Source organism: Corella eumyota, chromosome 1, assembly GCF_963082875.1.
Source record: "Corella eumyota chromosome 1, kaCorEumy4.1, whole genome shotgun sequence".
Taxonomy (NCBI): domain Eukaryota; kingdom Metazoa; phylum Chordata; class Ascidiacea; order Phlebobranchia; family Corellidae; genus Corella; species Corella eumyota.
In genome coordinates this window covers 230,926-248,797 of record NC_137490.1, presented here as the reverse complement: position 1 = coordinate 248,797, position 17,872 = coordinate 230,926, and the positions used below count along the sequence as shown (strand labels likewise).

The window sequence follows — 17,872 nt, the reverse complement described above, 5'->3', positions numbered from 1 at the left end:
AGTATTATCGCGTTGCTCAGATCAGAGACAAAATATCTTTAATAATTCGAAACAAAACTCAGCTAACTGCATCAGAAATCGACTCTGTAGCTGATGATCTTCGTACCCAGAAGAAATACCTGAAGTCCATTCTATTTTACTCGATCACATTTTCCTTATTCGAGGATAATAACGACCCGGACGATGATATTGAAAATATGAAATGGTGTGTTGCTGGAATAAAAGAATCAGTTAAAGAAATGTTGAAAGAAGATCAAAACATGAAAAGTGTTGTACAGTATCACGTGATCCCACTCATGCATGGACTTAAATCGAGAGTGGGAAACTTACCTGGAGTAAACGCCGAAATAAAAGTTATTCAACTGGGCGAATGTTTTCTTTATATTGGGTATTGCGAAAGATTAGCAGATGTGAACGAATTTCAAACAAATACAGAAGGGCTCAGATTGATGAATGCGATCGAGAATAAACAAAAATATCAAGTTTACGGAGCTCTCTTAAACAACATTGGTGCGTGGTATTATCGCCAATTACGGTACAAAGAAGCGGTCTCCAAATACAAAGAGGCAATTGGAGCTTACAAACAAGCTACTGATTGGTCAGATGATGAAGTTAAACAAAGAAATATCGAAAATACTGAAAATAACATAAAGATTTGCAACAAAATTTCTTTGCAACGCTAAGGCTCAAACAAATCCTTATAACAAACCATTGAAATTATTATAAATGTAATTAAGTTACAAACTAATTAACAGAAATTAATTTTGTGTTAATCAAAAAAGGTCGTTGAAAATACCGCTTGTAAATTTTATTGTTTTTGTAAATAAAATTATTAATCAAGAAATTGCAGTTTAAATACTTAATAATATTTTAAAATTAAACCATTTTTACCAATTATTTAATTAAGACCATTTTAATTAACTGGTATTTAAACCAATTTTATTTTGTTTTTAGTTTGAACCATTTTTAAACTGGTTTAAATATAAAGCGCTAGCTGAATATTCAACTAGGGTTTATATTTGCAACTTATTTTCATTTTGTATTAGTGGGAAACCCCCTAACAAATCCGATATCTTAACCAAAAAAACATTTTACTTACAACCTAACGTGTATGGTACAAACCTACGTAAAGACTCTTTAACCCCATCTGACGGATTGTAACTCGATCGCATTTTCCTTATTAGAGGATAATAACGACCCGGACATTGATGTTGAGAATATGAGGTTGTGTGTTTGGGGAATACAGGAATCAGTTGAAGAAATGTTGGAAGAAGATCAAAACATAAAAAGTGTTGTACAACATCACGTGATTCCACTCATGCATGAACTTAAATCGAGAGTGGAAAACTTACCTGGAGTAAACGCAGAACTAAAAGTTGTTAAACTGAGCCAATGTTTGTTAAGTATAGGGTGTTGCAGAGGTTGGCAGATATTGACTTTTAAACAATTACGGAGGGGCCCAGATTGATAAATACGATCGAGAATAAACAAAAAAATAGAATTACGGACTTCTTGCGTGGTATGGACGCAATTCTCGATACAGCGAAGCAGTTTCTAAATACACCGAGACAATTTAGGTTTACAAACAAGCTACCGATAGGTTTACAAACAAGCTACTGATTGGCCAAAGGGTGAATAGAATTATTAACTAAAAAATTCTAGTTCAGATACTTAATTCAATTTTTAACTTACCATTTTTTAATTGGTATCCCAACTAAACCATTTAAATAGTTGTAATAAATAGTATTAAATTTAAACCATTTTTTATAAGCTAGTTTCAATTTTGATCCATTTTTAAACTGGTATTAAATTTAAGCCATTTTTTCTAAGCTAGTTTCAATTTTGAACCATTTTTAAACTGGTATTAAATATAAACCATTTTTTCTAAGCTAGTTTTAATTTAAAACCATTTTTAAACTGGTATTAAATTTAAACCATTTTTTTATAAGCTGGTTTTAATTTTAAACCATTTTTTACTGGTTTTTAATTTAAACCATTTTTTTATTAGCTGGTTTTAATTTTAAACCATTTTTTTCTGGTATTTAATCAAAACATTTTAAATTGGCATTCAAACTAAATCATATTTAAACTGGTATTTTGTGATAAATGGTATTAAATATAAACCAATAATAAAAGACATTATCAGTGTTTCCAACTAAATAGTTTATATTTGCAACAAATTTTCATTGTGTAATTACGGGAAACCCCCTAACAATCGAAAAAATGATTACGTCATTTAAACAAACGTGACGTCACTTAAGTTTAAAACTACAGCAGCAAAAAAAAAACAATCACAATGAGGCACTGAAAAAGTCAATGCAGTGTTTATGACGTCATAATCCGCGACAGTGGTCACGTGATAGCGCAGTGTTTCCAAACAATTATGCACACAGTGAATATTATTTTTATTTAGTAGAGAATATAATAAAGGAAGTAAGCAAACACGGCAGCCACGAAGCCGAGGACGAAGGATTTTCTCATCTGAAAAAGAATTTTTAAATTTAAAATAAATTCAATTTTGTAATTTCATTTTTTAGTATATTTACCGATAAATTTGACGTCTTTGCCTCCCTCTCGCGGATTAATTGCTGGCAACGTGACGTCACTTCCGCTAACTCGTCGTCTTTGTTGCCAAGAACAGTCTCGAACTATGTTGCCAAGCAACGTGACGTCATAAAAGGAAAGTTAACAAAGAAGAAGGTTAGTTTTATTAGTAACATTTATGTTCGGGTGAAACATAAAAGATCTACAAGCAGAATTTATGGCAGGGTGATGACGTCATCGCGAATAAATGACGTCATTCGAATTTTGAAGACAAGGAAGTTGTCATGCAAAATTTCACCGACACACCCTTATTGTTACGTCACCAGCGACATTATTTTGATCATTTTTAAACTAAACAAACAACGTTTGTTAGGTCATTACCATGCGCGTTTAAAGCTCATGATGAAACTACAATGATTTCGATGACGTCACTATAAAAAATCATGACGTCATGAGCTTGGTATGAAATGAAAATCTACTAAAAACTGATTTAATATTTTTATTTAAAATTTATTAAAAATATTTCAAGTTAGTTGTTAATTGATTATTGCGGTTAACTAATCAACAAACAGCCGCTTGTTAAAATGCAAATTATTAAGAAAAACTAAAGAGGTCACGTTCGGTCAACCTGTCAATCAAATAAAATGACATTTATTAAACCCCGCCATAATTTCTGCTGCAGAAAAAAAAAAATTTCAAAAAAACTTAAATTATTGTAAATTATATTAAAACCAGTAAAAACAAACCAAAAAATAAGACCAATAATTAGTCCTAAATTAAAAAAAAACAAATTACCAGTTAAATAACCATTTAACAAACAATAAATAACTTAACAACCATTTAACCAATATTAAAATAACCACTTTACCAATCATAAAATTAGAAAATCTAAAACTTGATCTAAACCAAAAACCCATTTAATTTACCATTAACCAAACTAAATAAAACCACTTTAATAAACCAATAAACAAACCAGATAACCATTAAATTAAATAATTTTACCTAAAAATATTAAAAATTACCCAAAAAACCAACTTAAAAAAATTACCCAGAAAACCAACTTAAAAAAATTAACCAGATAACAATTAAACCAAACAATATTCACTACAAATAGCAAAGATTAACCAAAAACCATCTTTATAAACCAATAAACCATTAAAACAAACCTTGGAATATTCTTCCAAAGATTTCTCATGAAGAGTTTTATATTTCTCCATCTGCTCCTCAATCTCCTCCCTACTTTTCCTCCTCTCTTCTCCCACTCTTCTCATCTCCTCCGCCAACTCTCCTCTCTCTTTTTCAGCCCTGCAAAAAATAAGTCACGTGGTAACAAGTGATCACGTGGTCTTAAAAACTCTGTATCACGTGATTTAATTGCCGCGCTTAAAATGCGCCTAACTCTAAAAACGCGTGACGTTAAACTTATAGCGATTATGACGTAATAATGAAGAACTAACCAAGATAATCACTTGGTGGCGATACTGGGTAAATATTTGGCGCCAAAACAATTTACTGATTAGACCGGTCGTCACTAATTAGTTAACTTACTTACTAATTAACTAACTCAATAATTAACCAACTAACTAAATAACAAACTTACTAATTGACCAACTCCATTAGTAATTAGCTTACTAATTAATTGACTTACTAATTAACCAACTTACTAATTAATTGACTTACTAATTAACCAACTTACTAATTAGTACCTTACTAACCATTTCTTAATTGTCTCAAGTTCACTTTTTTCAACTAAAACGAATCCATCGTCAACAAAATCCAAACCAATTAATTTGGGGACAAAAATATCGCTGGTATCCGCACTTTTGTAAGTTTCGCGCAAACATTCTTGAAATATTTCCTCGTTTAGTTTATCCTCAATGTTATCGTCGACTTTATCCTCAATAATATCGCCGACTTTATCCTCAATTTCGATTTTTTCTTCTTTCTTTATTTCAAGCCGAACTAATCGCCCGTTTTTCTGAATATGACGTGGTGAAGGGGGCGCTATCCCACTTTTGGTGATATTCAGTGCTTGATAATGACGTGGTGACGTAGGAGCGCTCTGGGATTCGAGGTTTCTGGTTGTTAATTTCGGCACGGAATCAAGTGTTGGAATTAGGGACCCACGCCGTAATTTTTCGGGAATTTTCGACATTTTTTGACCTAATTTTAAATTTCTAAACAAAAATTTGAACTTACGAGTGGAGCGACTGCGTCAGAATGTCGAAGTCTGACGTAATTGATTTATTTTGATGACGACATTCGTCGACTTCCTCGGTTAAACTTGAAATAATTTCCTCTTTTCTAAAAAATAATATTTAAATTTGAAATGATTGTTACGAGTATATAGATTGTGACGTAATAAGTAAAAGTTAATTGTTTGATATAATGCGCATTGTTACGATTTGTTTTGTGATTTATTTTTGTCAAATTTTAAAAAAGGTTTTTTGACATATTACGAAAAAACAATTTACTTGAAAAGACGTTTTAATAAAAACCAAGTTTTACTGACAAAGAATCATTTTTTTTATTAAACCACTTTCATCCCAAACCCTTTTTTGGCAAACTTTATTGAAATTTGGGGACAATTTTGAGCTAAATTTTGGTGAAATGTAGTTTTCAAAATTTTTTTTTGTTTAATAATAGTTATGGCCTGCCCTATAATTTTAATTGTTGTAACATGGTCACAACTCTTACCTAATATTTGCCAGTGATAATTTACTAGCGCACCACAAACTGCCAGTGCACAAACTTATTTATTTTTTAGGCTTATAAATTGGACATACATTTGTATTTATTGTCCACTAGGCTCCATTATATATAGAGGACAATTTGGTTAAAAATTTTTTGATATTACGAGCAAAATTGAATTAATTTTTATCAACTTACCCTTCCAACTGAGTTAGAACCGAACAAAGTTTTTCCAGAGCAGTTTTTTCACGAGTTTCAATCTGAAAAATTTCCAGATTCTGATTTTTAATTTTTTCTTCCAATTGTTCGGAAGTTTTGAAATGTTTTGAAGCAAGTTCTTGTTCTTCTAACAACTTGTCTAAAAATAAATTAATTTGTTAATAAAAAGAGCGTGGTGTTGTGGTTAAAACATTTGGCTTCACTACATGAGGTCCTGGGTTCAATCCCCACTGCTCTCATGCTGTAGCGCCCTTAAGTAAGGTGCTATAAACAGTATAAACTCTTGCTGAGCCAATGCCCAAACAGCAGCATAATTATCGGGCAATTATAATCTATAATATCCCAAACTGCCAAAGTCAACTTAAGACTAGGTCAGGGTAACTGATGTTACCCTATGTTTAGGTCGTGCATTCGACCTTTCCACATCAAAGATAAATAAATACAATAATTTGAAAAGTAAGAAGAAAAATATTTAAAATATTTTAATTAACAATAACAACTAAACTTAATAATTAATTGGTTAATTAATAAAATAAATTACAACTTTTAATTAAAATATTTTTGACCTTGAAGTGAAATAATTTCTTGTTTGACCTCTTCCAGTTGACCTTGAACCAAACTCAGTTGACCTTGAAGATCGTCACACTCGAGTGCACGCGCTTGTGACATCATCGATGATGTCATTAACTCAGCTTCTAGTCGAGGGATTTCCCCTAATTTTTCACGCTCAGACAACAGTTCTTCTGTATAGACAAAGAATTATTTAATTAACTAATTAAAAATTAAGAAATTATGTAAATACAAATATCGGTTAATTAAAACACTGAATTTTTTTTTGCTCTTTCTTAAATATTAAAACAAAAAAATAAATATTCTTATTTAAAAAAACAAATTTACTAAACCGGCAAATAAACTAAATTTTAAAGTTTGAGTTAAAATTCTGGTCAACTCAAAAAATGCCTGGGGGCAATATTTACGACAAAGTTATCGTAAAATATTTAACATTTTTCATTTTTTTATTTTTTTACCTTCTAAATTTTTTATCTTTTCTTCATATTCTGATATTTTCTTATTTGCTTCGTTTAATTCTAAATTGACCTTCAAATGTTGACCTTTGACCTCTGAGAGTTCATCGTGTGATTTTGTAAGTTGACATTTAACCTCCGTGAGTTCATTTTGAAGGTCAAGGAGGTCAGTTTTAAATTTTTCAACCTCAGCAGCGTTGTCAACTTTTTCTTGAGCTAAATTTAAAAAAAAAATTTCATTAAAAAATAACGAAATTAATTAAATTTAATTTAAATTTTAACCTTGATTCTCCATTTTTAAAATTTGTTCGTTCGTTTTTTGAACAAGTTGATCTAAAAATTAAAATATTTTCATTAAATTTTATTATTGCAGTTTTTAAGCAAATTCTAAACAGTTTAAGAAAAATAAAAATTGACTAAAAATTATAAAATTAAAGTTAAAAATATTTTAAACTTTGTAATCTTCTAATTTACTTAACTAAATAAATATAAATTAAACAGGTTTTAAAAATTCAGACCAAGTTAGAAATAAAAATAAACCCAAAAAAATTAAAAGTTTTCTGATTCAATTCTAAACTTAAAACTAACCAAACTCTAAGTTAAAAAAAATTTTATTAAATAAAGTTTTCTAAAATAAAAAATTAAATAATTTTTAGTAACTCAAAATAAGCTAAAACCCAACATTTTTTTTCAATTTAAACAATTTAAGCTTTTTGATTTTTTTTTTAAACCCTTTTTTTACGAACCTCTAAGCTGAATATTTTCAGTTTGTGATTCCTGAAGTTGTAGTTGACAACTTTTAAGCTCGCCTGTAAATATCAGGGGAGTTCATAAGAAACAACTAAGGGGGGTTATATTAAAATAAAATGTCTCCCCCCCACTTTTTTCCTTACATAAAAATTAAAACCCCCCAAAAAATTTTTTTTTTAATTTTAAATTTAATTTTTTTTGCTTATTTACATAAACAATTTAATTATTATTTCATATTTTTGACTAGTTTTACTACACCCCAATTAATGCACAAGAGACAATGAATAAAGAATTTATATAAGATTGTTTACGTCATTTTCCTATAACTTCTAAGTGTAGTATATAACTAATGTATTAAAGTTTTAATAATATTATTACCCCGATTTAAAATAATAATACTTTAAAATAAATTTTAATTTTATTTAAAAAATTTAAAAGTGTGTTTATTTACATGAAAATAGTTTGTTTAAAACTCTTACCTTTAAGTTCTTGTAGTTTTGCTTTCATAACAATATAAACCGAACCAGATAAATCATTTTCTAAATAAAATATATTTTAATTTTCAAATAAGTAAATAACAGCAATGTATTAAAGTATTTAAAACTTTGGTCTACATTCAGTTAATAAAATTAGAATTTTTAAAAGATTTAATTTATAGCATAAAGTTTTATGTGTATTTTAGTAACTGTTAGGTAGAATGCCCATTATTTTAGTTTTTTATTTATTTATCCTCGATTTGGGAAAGCCAAAACATCAGTTATCCCGACCCAGTCTCGAGTTGCCTGTGGCAGTTTGGAATATTATAGATTATAATTGCACGATAATTAAGCTGGTGATTAAGTGCTGGCTTAGCAGGAGTTCACACCGTTTATAGCGCCTTATTTAAAGGTGCTACAGCAAGAGGGCAGTGGGAATCAAACCCACGACCTCATGTAGGGAAGCCAAGTGTTCTAACCTAAACAGCATGTCAGTGTTTTTACGCTAAACTAGGAAGCACATAAAATTAAAAAAAGTGTTTACTTTCAAAGTACTTACCATTATCCTCGGCATCCGAGTTGCTCGACGAAGAATTCTCAAAAGTTTTCAAAATCTGCTCCGAAGATTCGACTTCTTTGCGAAGAGTTTCTTCACGCTCTAGTAAGTTTTCTCGAGCTAATAACGCGGCTTGTAATTCCCTTCAATTAAAATTAAAATAATAATAAATATTTGCTTTTTTAATTTTTTGTTCAACTTTTTTTTTAATTTTAATTTTTTTCAAATTAATTTGGAAATCAGATTTAAAAAAATGTAAATTACAAAATTCTAAAAACTAACTTATTGGTTTCAGTCAACATCTGAGATTGCCTTTCTTTCTCTTCATTAAACTTCAGCAAATTCTCTTCTATTTCCCTTTTTTCTTTCTCAATTCTCTCCTTTTCATCCTCTATTCCCCTTTTTTCCTCCATTATCTTCTCTCTCATTTCCCCTTCTTCTAATTTCTCTTGTTCCAATCTGTTCACCCTTGCTTCCATTGCTCTTAACTCCTCTGTGATTTCATAATGTTACAATTACAATATTGTTATCAAAAACACTGAGTATTATGACATCACAACTTACCATTAAGGGCTTGTGAGTTTTTGTTTCGATCCTCGAGTTCTTCAAGCGCGACATTGAGTTGAGTTTCGAGACCATCAGTGGCGCTAGACAACAATTCTTTCATCTCCACTTCTTTCTCGGCGAGTTGTTGTCGCAGCTGAGCGACTTCGCTCACATTTTCAACGGCATCAAATTGTGCTGTCGATAATTTACCTATGTGATGTCATAATATAAAAATGATGTCATAAAATAAAGAACAAAAATTTGATTTATGATGTCATAGAAATTCTACCTTTTAAGTTTTCAATTTCTTGTTCCCCATCTTCAATTAAATCATTGTTTGAATCCATTTTATCTGGGTTTTGTAAAAAGTTTATTTTAATTTAGTCAAACATTGTTTTTTTACATCTTTATCCTCGATGTGGGAAAGTCAAATGATCAGTTACTTCGACCCAATATCGAGTTGACTGTGGCAGTTTGGGTTATATTAGATTATAATTAACCAGTAATTATGCTGCTGATTAAGTGCTGGCTTAGCAGGAGCCTTGCACAAGGACAGATTTAAAAATTTAATTTTTTATAATTTTTGTTTTATTTTCCTTACTTTGAATTTGAAGAATTTCCGAAACTTTTTCTTTAAATTTTTCTTTCAAATCTCCAGAATTAATTAAATCTAAACAAACAAAGTATTTAAAATTCACTTATAACTACCATAGCCTAGTTAAAATCTTATTTTCAAAATCTTTAAATTACTACTTTTATACTAACACACAAAGTTTGATAAATTCTTTCACAAACATAAAAGCCCAACAACTTTTAATCTTAAACTGATATAACTCTGCTACCAACTAACTCCCATAAATAATTAAACCGACCACAACAACGTTTATTGATTTCACTTTTTGTTCCAAGTATTTTGTGCCAATTACTTGGTTTAAAAACAATTTATAAGCAACATTCTTTAAAAAAATTTCAAACTTTTTTCTTACCATAATATCCAACAATAAGGCTTATAACTTCCTATACTGACGTAACAAAATTAAAACCTACACTAAGCTTATTTTAAAATCAAGTATAAACTTATAAAATAAATAAAACTGAGATTATAAGCTCCACAACGACATATGTGATATATTTAACAAATAAACATTGTCACAAAATGAAACTATTAAAACATATTTACTCTAAATGTGAACTGGTAACTGGTATATACAAATAATAATAAAAATACTCCATTATAACATGACCCTAATATTAAACTGACCTCTTTATAATTGAATTAAAATCTATTAACTGCCCTAGGATTAATTAACTTAAAATTATCGGTAATTAAGTTCTTGATACAAAATATTCATAAAAATATATGAAATCTAAAAACAATTATGCTACATTTACTGGGAAAAATCTTTCATAAATATTTATAAATAAATTTAAGACTGTTAGAACTAGAATTCTTGCATAAATTTTTGCAACTTTCAATGAAGCAGAAACAAACTTGCTCATGGTATTAGTCATCAATATTTAAAAATATAAAAAAAAACTTTTAAAAAAAAAAAAATTAAGAAAAAAAAAATTTGAAAAAAATACAAATAAGAAAAAAACATAACAAGTTAGAAAAAGTATAAAATTTAACTAAACTTTAAAATAAGATTTCACACAAAAAAATTTAGCACAAAAAAAACAATATTAAAATGTATTCAACTTTTAAGTTAATCTAACGAACATAAATTAAATAATTTTATCTTTTTAAATAAACATCAAACTTGTTTGCAAACTAATAAAGATGATTATGACATCATAATTTCCTGTATTACAAAGTCAATACTTCAACATAGAAATCTAATATTTCGAGACAAGATTAATTTAATTAATATTTTAGTTAATTAATTAAACTTACTTTTTAGTTTGTCCGTATCATTTAATAATTCTTCCAATATATTTCCTGAAGTTTCTACAAAAAAATTTATTAAAAAATATTTAAAAGTTCAAAATATAAAACAAGAAACAGAAATTAATAAACAACTAAAATTTTAATAAAATTGTTGACAAAATAATTTATTTGAATTTATTACCTTGGGTTTCTGTATCTTCATTTTCACCTAAAATAAAATAAAAATAATCTTAAAAAAATTATTTATTTCAAAATAAATTCTTAAATTTTATTTATACAAATAAACTTACTGATTATGACATCACAATTTTATTAAAATCCATAATGACATCATAACTACTACCAATATGACATCACAACCCACAATCATTATGACATCACAACTTACTACCTTTATGACATCAAAACATACAAATATTATGACATCACAACCTACAACTATTATGACATCACAACCTACTTTCATTATGACATCACAAGCTACCACTATTATGACATCAAAACCTAGAACTATTATGACATCACAACTTACAAAGTTCTTTTAATCGATTGTTATCAGTGGTTAGTTCTAGAATTTGTTTTTGATTTTGTTCTTCCTCGTTTTTAACTTCTTCCAACTTTTGTTTGATTTCATTTTTCATCGTTTCAATTTCGCTTTTTTGTTCGTTATTATTTCGCTCGGCATCCTGAATATTTTAACTATTTTAAAAACAACCCAAGAATGTATTGATAAATAAAATATAGTTCAAAATTACTTCATCATTTTAAAAACATAAATTTAAGTTGATAAATGTTACAATAGTTCCTATTTTACAACATATATTATGATGTGTTATTTAAAAAGCATTGATGCCTTTTTACCGTATCACATTATTAAATGTGATATACCGCGTTCCTTTCAAGTTAAGGTCACAAGACGTAAGTTTATAAATCTAATTATTAAAATATTACTAAAAACCAGTTGCTCTGAAACACCATTTCACCAACATTTCTGTTACCCTCTTTTACCCCAAACCCCATCTCTAAAAAATGCAAATTCAATTATTTTTAACAAACCCAAATTTTAGTAAAATTGACCCAAATTTTTTTTAATTTTTTTTAATTTTTTTCTGACCCTAACTTTGGTAAAATTTTGTTTTTTAAATTTTTGTTTTTGGTTATCTAGATGCTGACTTAAATCTTTGTTAATTAATTAATAATTAAGCTTAAAAAAATTAAAAATTTTAGAAACTAATTACTTGTAACTTGTCAGTAAGCTCGTGAACTTCTTTGACCTTGGTTTGATGTTTTGAAGCAAGGTCGTTGAGCTCGGACTGTGTTTGCTCGTGTATCGCCCTCAAGTGGGTACATTCATCCTCCGTGTTACTCAATGATCTCTGTGATGTCATAATTGAAGTTTTTATCATTCAGAATTTTTTGGATAAAATTTAACATATATTAATTAAAAAATATTAATTACATAATTAAATGTTTGTGATTTTTTAGAAAAAATTAAAATTTAGCCTAAAAATTTATATTTAGTCTTAAGTGTTAAAATAAAAGTAAATATAAAAATAAGAGTTTCCAAATAATTTATCAATAAAACAGGGTTTCCAACTAACTTCTAGATTTGCGAGTTTTCGAACAGCTTCGAGTTTTTCCTGCAAAGCCTGTCGTAAAGTTTCCTAAAAATAAAAAAAATATAAACGAAAAAAATAAAACAATAAATGTTGCCATAGTTCTTTTAAATACAATCTGACAAAAGATATTTTAAAATAATTAAGAGTTCAATATTAAAAAATATTAAATTTAAAAACCTTTGAAGTGTTTTCATAATTATATTTTTCTTCTTGAATTTGCTGCAAAGTTGTTTGCAAGGATTCCTCACTTTTTGACTAAAAATAAAAATGTAAATTTAAAGAACTGAGAAATGTTAGCACAAAGTTGTGGTCAGAACGCTTTGACTACATAAGGTCGTGGGTTCGATTTCCACTGTTCTCATGCTGTAGCGCCCTTGAGTAAGGTGCTATAAACGGTATAAACTCCTGCTAAGCCAGCACTTAATCAGCAGCAAAATTACCAGGCAATTATAATCTATAATATCTCAAACTGGCTGGGTAAGGGTAACTGATGTTACTCTATGTTGATGTCATAAAGTTGACCTTTCCACATTGAGGATAAAGATATATAATAACTATAAAACTTGGGCAAAATATCACAAAAATATTTTAAATCATGAGAAAATATTTAAACAAAATGAAACAAACCTCAGACAGGGTTTGAAGTTGGTTCTCGAGGAATTCGAGTCTCGATAAAAGTTTGTCCTCATCTATGAGAGCTTGCCAACCTTTTTCCGAGGCATCGTGAGAACTTACGACCACTCGCTGCAGCAGAGCGAGCTTCTGCTCCAACATTTGCTCGCGATGTAGCGCCTCCTAGTAAAAAAAGATTTTTTTATTTTTTTTTGCAAACAAATTGTTTTCTTAAATTTAATTAAGAAAACTTTTTAACTAAATAAAATAAAAAAATCTTAACTTAACGATAAGTCATTAAATTTTATGGACCAACAAACAAAAAACAAGTATATGTAAATTTTATCTTTTTTAAAAACAATAAAAAAGGTTCAGTAGTCTGGCATACAAGTCTTAGCATTGAATTCAAACAGATTTGAGTTTAAGCCGCACCAATGCCACACTGTTCACCCTTGAGCCCAGCGTTTATGGGTTGCTTAAACATGTCACAACAGCACATCCTTTCTCAATAAAATATAGAAAAAACATATCACCTTAGAGATATTTAAAACAGAGTATTTGAAGAAATTAATAAAAATTTAACAAATTTATATTAAATGACAAAACATAAAACTTCATTTTAATTACTAACTACTTTAAAATTGAATTCTTTTTCCCTTAAACCCAGTAATTAAATTAAAATAACAGCTAATAATTAAACTCCATTTATAACACAACATATTTGTGACATCGCAATTCAAGGAAGTTAAATTTGTTTATGACTCAATAATAATAATCGTATTCAATATTAAACTAAATTTTATAAATTTAAAAACAACATTATATGAATAAGTATTTATAACACTTATATTTTAATAGTAAAAACAATTTTAAAACATAAAAAATTTATACTATCAATACAGCTATTAAACAAACTTATTCTTTATTTATTTAATTTATTAAAAACATTATAAATTTTATTTTATTTTATTACCTTAATAATCAAACTAAATTGAACGTTCGCTAAAATTGAAAGTCCTTTAAGAAACAAATCTTTCGGCTCGACGTAATTTTTAGTAAAATTTTCATAATTCAACTCATTTAAGGTTTGAATAAGATTAACTATATAACTCATATTCTAACAATAAATAAAATTTAACTCCTTTAATTTGAATGCTTTAACATAATGCCTTAACTACTGGCATATTTTAACTATAAATAACCAATAGAACTGTTTAATAACCACACAAAATATATTTTAATAAACAACAACGCTGTATAACAATATAACAACGCTGTAAATATTTTAAATTCTTTTCAGACGATTTTTTCTTCTAATTTCTGCACCACAGCAAAGCTTATTTTCTACACTTTGCCTTAGGCTTAAGTTTAAGAAGAAGTTATAAATAAACTGGGTCAGATGCATGCTTAAGTAATTATAATTAATAAGTTTTGCTTTCCTTAATTATTAGATCTATTTGTAGCACTATTAACATATTCTATTTATTTATTAAGATAATCTGAAATAATTAAATTTTTATTCAATTCCAAATAATAAATTCAGTTACTAATTTATTTTAGTTACTATCTAAAAAATACAATTTTTAAAGCTTGAAAAAAATCTAAAATAATCTAAGTTAAATATCAACTTATAAAAATTAAGTAATTGAAAGACCTAACTTACTAAAAGTTAGTTACTTTATAATATAATCTTGTTTTAAAGCTGGTTTGCAGCAATAACAATAACTTTAACAATTACCAAATTCTAAAAATAAATACTTAAAGTCATGTTAAATTTAATAATTTCTGGCAATAAATATAAATAATTTTGACCAAATTTAGAAATGCTTAATAGCAGATCAAGCTACTGTACTACATTTTAGAAACCACTAAATAATTTATAACCAATACTATTTAACTAAGGTTAGCATCAAATAAGATTTTAATCAAAAATGAGTTTAATTAACCAAATACTAAAACCTTTATAACTAGTGAAAACTATAAATCACCAATTTAATTGTATTAAAACCTACACAAAGTATTTAATATATTATTAAACAACATTTACCAATGAGCACTAATTAACAAGCAATTTATATTAAAATAAAAATAAATAAAAGGGGATGTTAACTAATTAGTGCTGAATAACTATGACATTTTTAAATTTATATAAATATATTGTATATCCAAATAATTTATCGTCAAAATAAATTCCGACTTGTGGTGCATTAGTTAAAAATTACTACGAGCATTTTTTGTTGAAACCACATTATGTCAAGTGTTAAAGTTATAATTGCGCAAATATGCCTGCAATGCAGGGCAACTGGTTTAAATACGGATGGAAAACAATGTTGTTGTAAACCAATGATTAAGTTAAAGAGTGGTAAAACTTAACATACTTAAACTAATTAATGCTGGTTATTCATGAATAATAAAACTAAACCAATGATTTAGTGAAAGTTAGACCTAATCTAGCTTATATAATATAGTTTTACCTGCAAATAATGATGAAGTTGGTACAAATCTTCAGACTGAACAGTTGGATGAATCGTGTTGTGAGAAATCTAAAATTTAACAAATTTAAAAAGTGGTTGTAGTGAGACTTAAACCTTAGACCTTTTCCACAATAATCAAGAGCCACATGGCATCAAGAAACTAACAGATAACAAAAATGTGAGTCCACGAGTGATTATAACTTGGTTGGATGAATGTTTTTACTAAGGAAATAAATTAGTATAGCGGGAGTAAGTGGGTAGCTTAAGAATTAGAGAAAGGGTTTGGGTAGTTTAAATTGGGGCTTTAGGGTAAAAAAGGGGGTTTGGTTAAGTAGGTTAGAATGGGTAGGTGAACTTGGGCTAGAGAAATCAGGTGAGATAGATTTAATTAAGATGTTGTGTATTGAAATAAATAAAATAACTTTGTAATTACCTTTTCATTTAAGCTTTTGTTCCACTTGTTTGTGCTAAATACAAATTAAAAGTTTAAACAAAACACAAAAACATTTAAAACTAGAAATTAAAATAAGTTTCACCTTTTCTTTGCTTCCTCCCCTCCAGGAAGGTAGAGTCGAATCTCAGCAAAAATACAACCATGAGTAGCTACAATAACAATGCAAAAGAATTAACAATTTACCAAAGCAATTTTTATAAATTACAATAATAAAATAAAACATAGTTCAAAGCAAAATACAATCCATAAAAAAAAAAAAACTGTTACTCCGACCCAGTCTCGAGTTGCCTGTGGTAGTTCGAGATAATATAGATTATAATTGCTCAAAAATTATGCTGCTGATTAAGTGCTGGTGCAGCAGGAGTTCATACTGTTTGTCTTACTCAAGGGCGCTACAGCAGTGTCTTACTCAAGGGCGCTACAGCATGAGATCACTGGGGATTGAACACAAGTGTTTCTTAGCACTACAATTCGCTGCCGGTACTACTATGACATCACAAACCTTTTCTTGTGCTGTCCATGACATCGACACCAAATTGAACAATGTCGCATGAGTTAACTTCAACCGGTTCGCTTTCCTCTGAGGCTTTACTCAATCTCTGGTTGTTCACAAAAGTTCCGTTGCTGCTTTTAGTATCTTGCAAGTAGAACTGAAAAAGTTGAAAATTTTGGTTAGATTTGCTACAAGAGGTTTTGGGTTTGATCCCGATTGCTCCCATGATGTAGCGGCCTTAAGGTAAGGCTATAAGTTATGTTTTACAAATTATTTTATATTTAACAGAAACAAGAAAATAATGTTAAAATTGCTAAAAATAAAATTTTAAACTGTTTTACTTTTCCATCCTCATACCACAAGAGGGCATGATTTCTCGACAAAACTTTGCAATCAAACACAGCATTGGTTGGTGAATTGCGACACCTAGCAACTGATCTTCCGATCTTCACAGGTTCATGAAGTGAAACGGTTCGATCTTGGAATAAATGAGAATTTGGGCAGCAAATAAATCGGGCGTGAGCTGCAGACTAAAAAATAAAATATTATATTTAGTTTTTATTTAAGTTTGGTGTCCATGCTTAATATGCAATAATGGTGACCCACTCTAAAAAGTAGGGCAGTGTGCAAGATTTGTTTCGTTTGCCTAAATACACAAACATATTAGGCTTGCACGCAGAGACCAACAATTTTAGTACAAGTGAACGAGCAGTCACACCATATTTTTAAGATCTTATCGAAAACTGCCCTACTTTTTAGCCCGTGTATAAGTTAATAACCATCCTGACTGCAGAACTTGTAGGTTTTGCCGTATATAAACCGTATGTAAATAATTGCTACACCACACATAAGGTCGTGGGTTCAATTCCCACTGATCTCATGCTGTACCGCCCTTGAGTAAGGCGCTATAAACGGTATGAACTCCTGCTGAGCCAGCACTTAATCAGCAGCATAATTACCGGGCATTTATAGTCTCTATAATATCCCAAACTGCCACAGGCAACTCGAGACTGGGTCGGAGTAACTGATGTTACTCTATGTTTAAGTCGCGCAGTCGACTTTCCCACATCGAGGATAAAGATATATATATACAAAAAAAAAACAAAAAAACTTCAAATTGCTGTAAAATAACATCAATTAACCAAAAATTATAACGTTTAATACAATTAATATGTTTAAATTTAGAGTAAACTATAGCAGAAAGTGAGGGTTAGGGTAAGGGTTTAATTTATGCAACCTCTTTGTTTAATTACATGTGCCGCATTTTGGTTACACTCCCTGTTTATGTAGGGCGTGCGTAACTAATAGAGATCCAAGTTGTGTAACAATATAAATATATTGTCAAGTTAAAATTATAAATGTTGATGTTAATAACAAACTCACCATCTTGTTTGCTTCCTTTGTTATTTCGTTCCAAATCTTACTAAAGGACATCAAAAAATAACATTTTTACAACAAATCAACTTTAATAAACAACAAATCCACGTCTATAAAACTAAAATAACAAACACAAGTACTATAATTG

The 17,872-nt window shown here is 28.7% G+C and overlaps 1 protein-coding gene across 2 annotated transcripts; it reads right to left on the bottom strand.

Annotated features, from left to right (window-relative positions):
- Positions 1–2,149: 2,149 nt before the first annotated feature.
- LOC145750671 (uncharacterized) lies at positions 2,150–17,844 on the bottom strand. Of its 2 annotated transcripts, XM_082566753.1 has the most exons (28): positions 17,731–17,844; positions 16,689–16,877; positions 16,357–16,504; positions 15,937–16,003; positions 15,834–15,867; positions 15,401–15,469; positions 12,942–13,109; positions 12,492–12,569; positions 12,297–12,359; positions 11,934–12,071; positions 11,228–11,381; positions 10,877–10,903; positions 10,702–10,755; positions 9,409–9,477; positions 9,097–9,159; positions 8,826–9,017; positions 8,544–8,754; positions 8,265–8,404; positions 7,709–7,768; positions 7,226–7,288; positions 6,762–6,812; positions 6,483–6,695; positions 6,021–6,197; positions 5,434–5,593; positions 4,744–4,848; positions 3,711–3,849; positions 2,547–2,648; positions 2,150–2,481 (listed from the first exon to the last, which is right to left on the bottom strand). In XM_082566753.1, exons 1-28 carry the CDS (start codon positions 17,779–17,781, stop codon positions 2,410–2,412), a joined length of 3,057 nt encoding a protein of 1,018 aa, XP_082422879.1. In that variant the 5' UTR covers positions 17,782–17,844; the 3' UTR covers positions 2,150–2,409. The 2 variants fall into 2 exon arrangements, with proteins under 2 accessions (XP_082422879.1, XP_082422887.1); XM_082566761.1 differs by lacking the exons at positions 2,150–2,481; positions 2,547–2,648 and adding an exon at positions 2,663–3,172.
- Between the last annotated feature and the right edge of the window lie 28 nt (positions 17,845–17,872).

Excerpts from the sequence above, each read along its gene's own strand:
- LOC145750671 (XM_082566753.1), bottom strand. The coding sequence starts at position 17,781 with ATGTCCTTTAGTAAGATTTGGAACGAAATAACAAAGGAAGCAAACAAG. Across the intron at positions 16,878-17,730 it reads CAAAGGAAGCAAACAAGATG|TCTGCAGCTCACGCCCGATT; the intron begins GTGAGTTTGTTA and ends TTTATTTTTTAG. Across the intron at positions 7,289-7,708 it reads AAAACTACAAGAACTTAAAG|GCGAGCTTAAAAGTTGTCAA; the intron begins GTAAGAGTTTTA and ends TGATATTTACAG.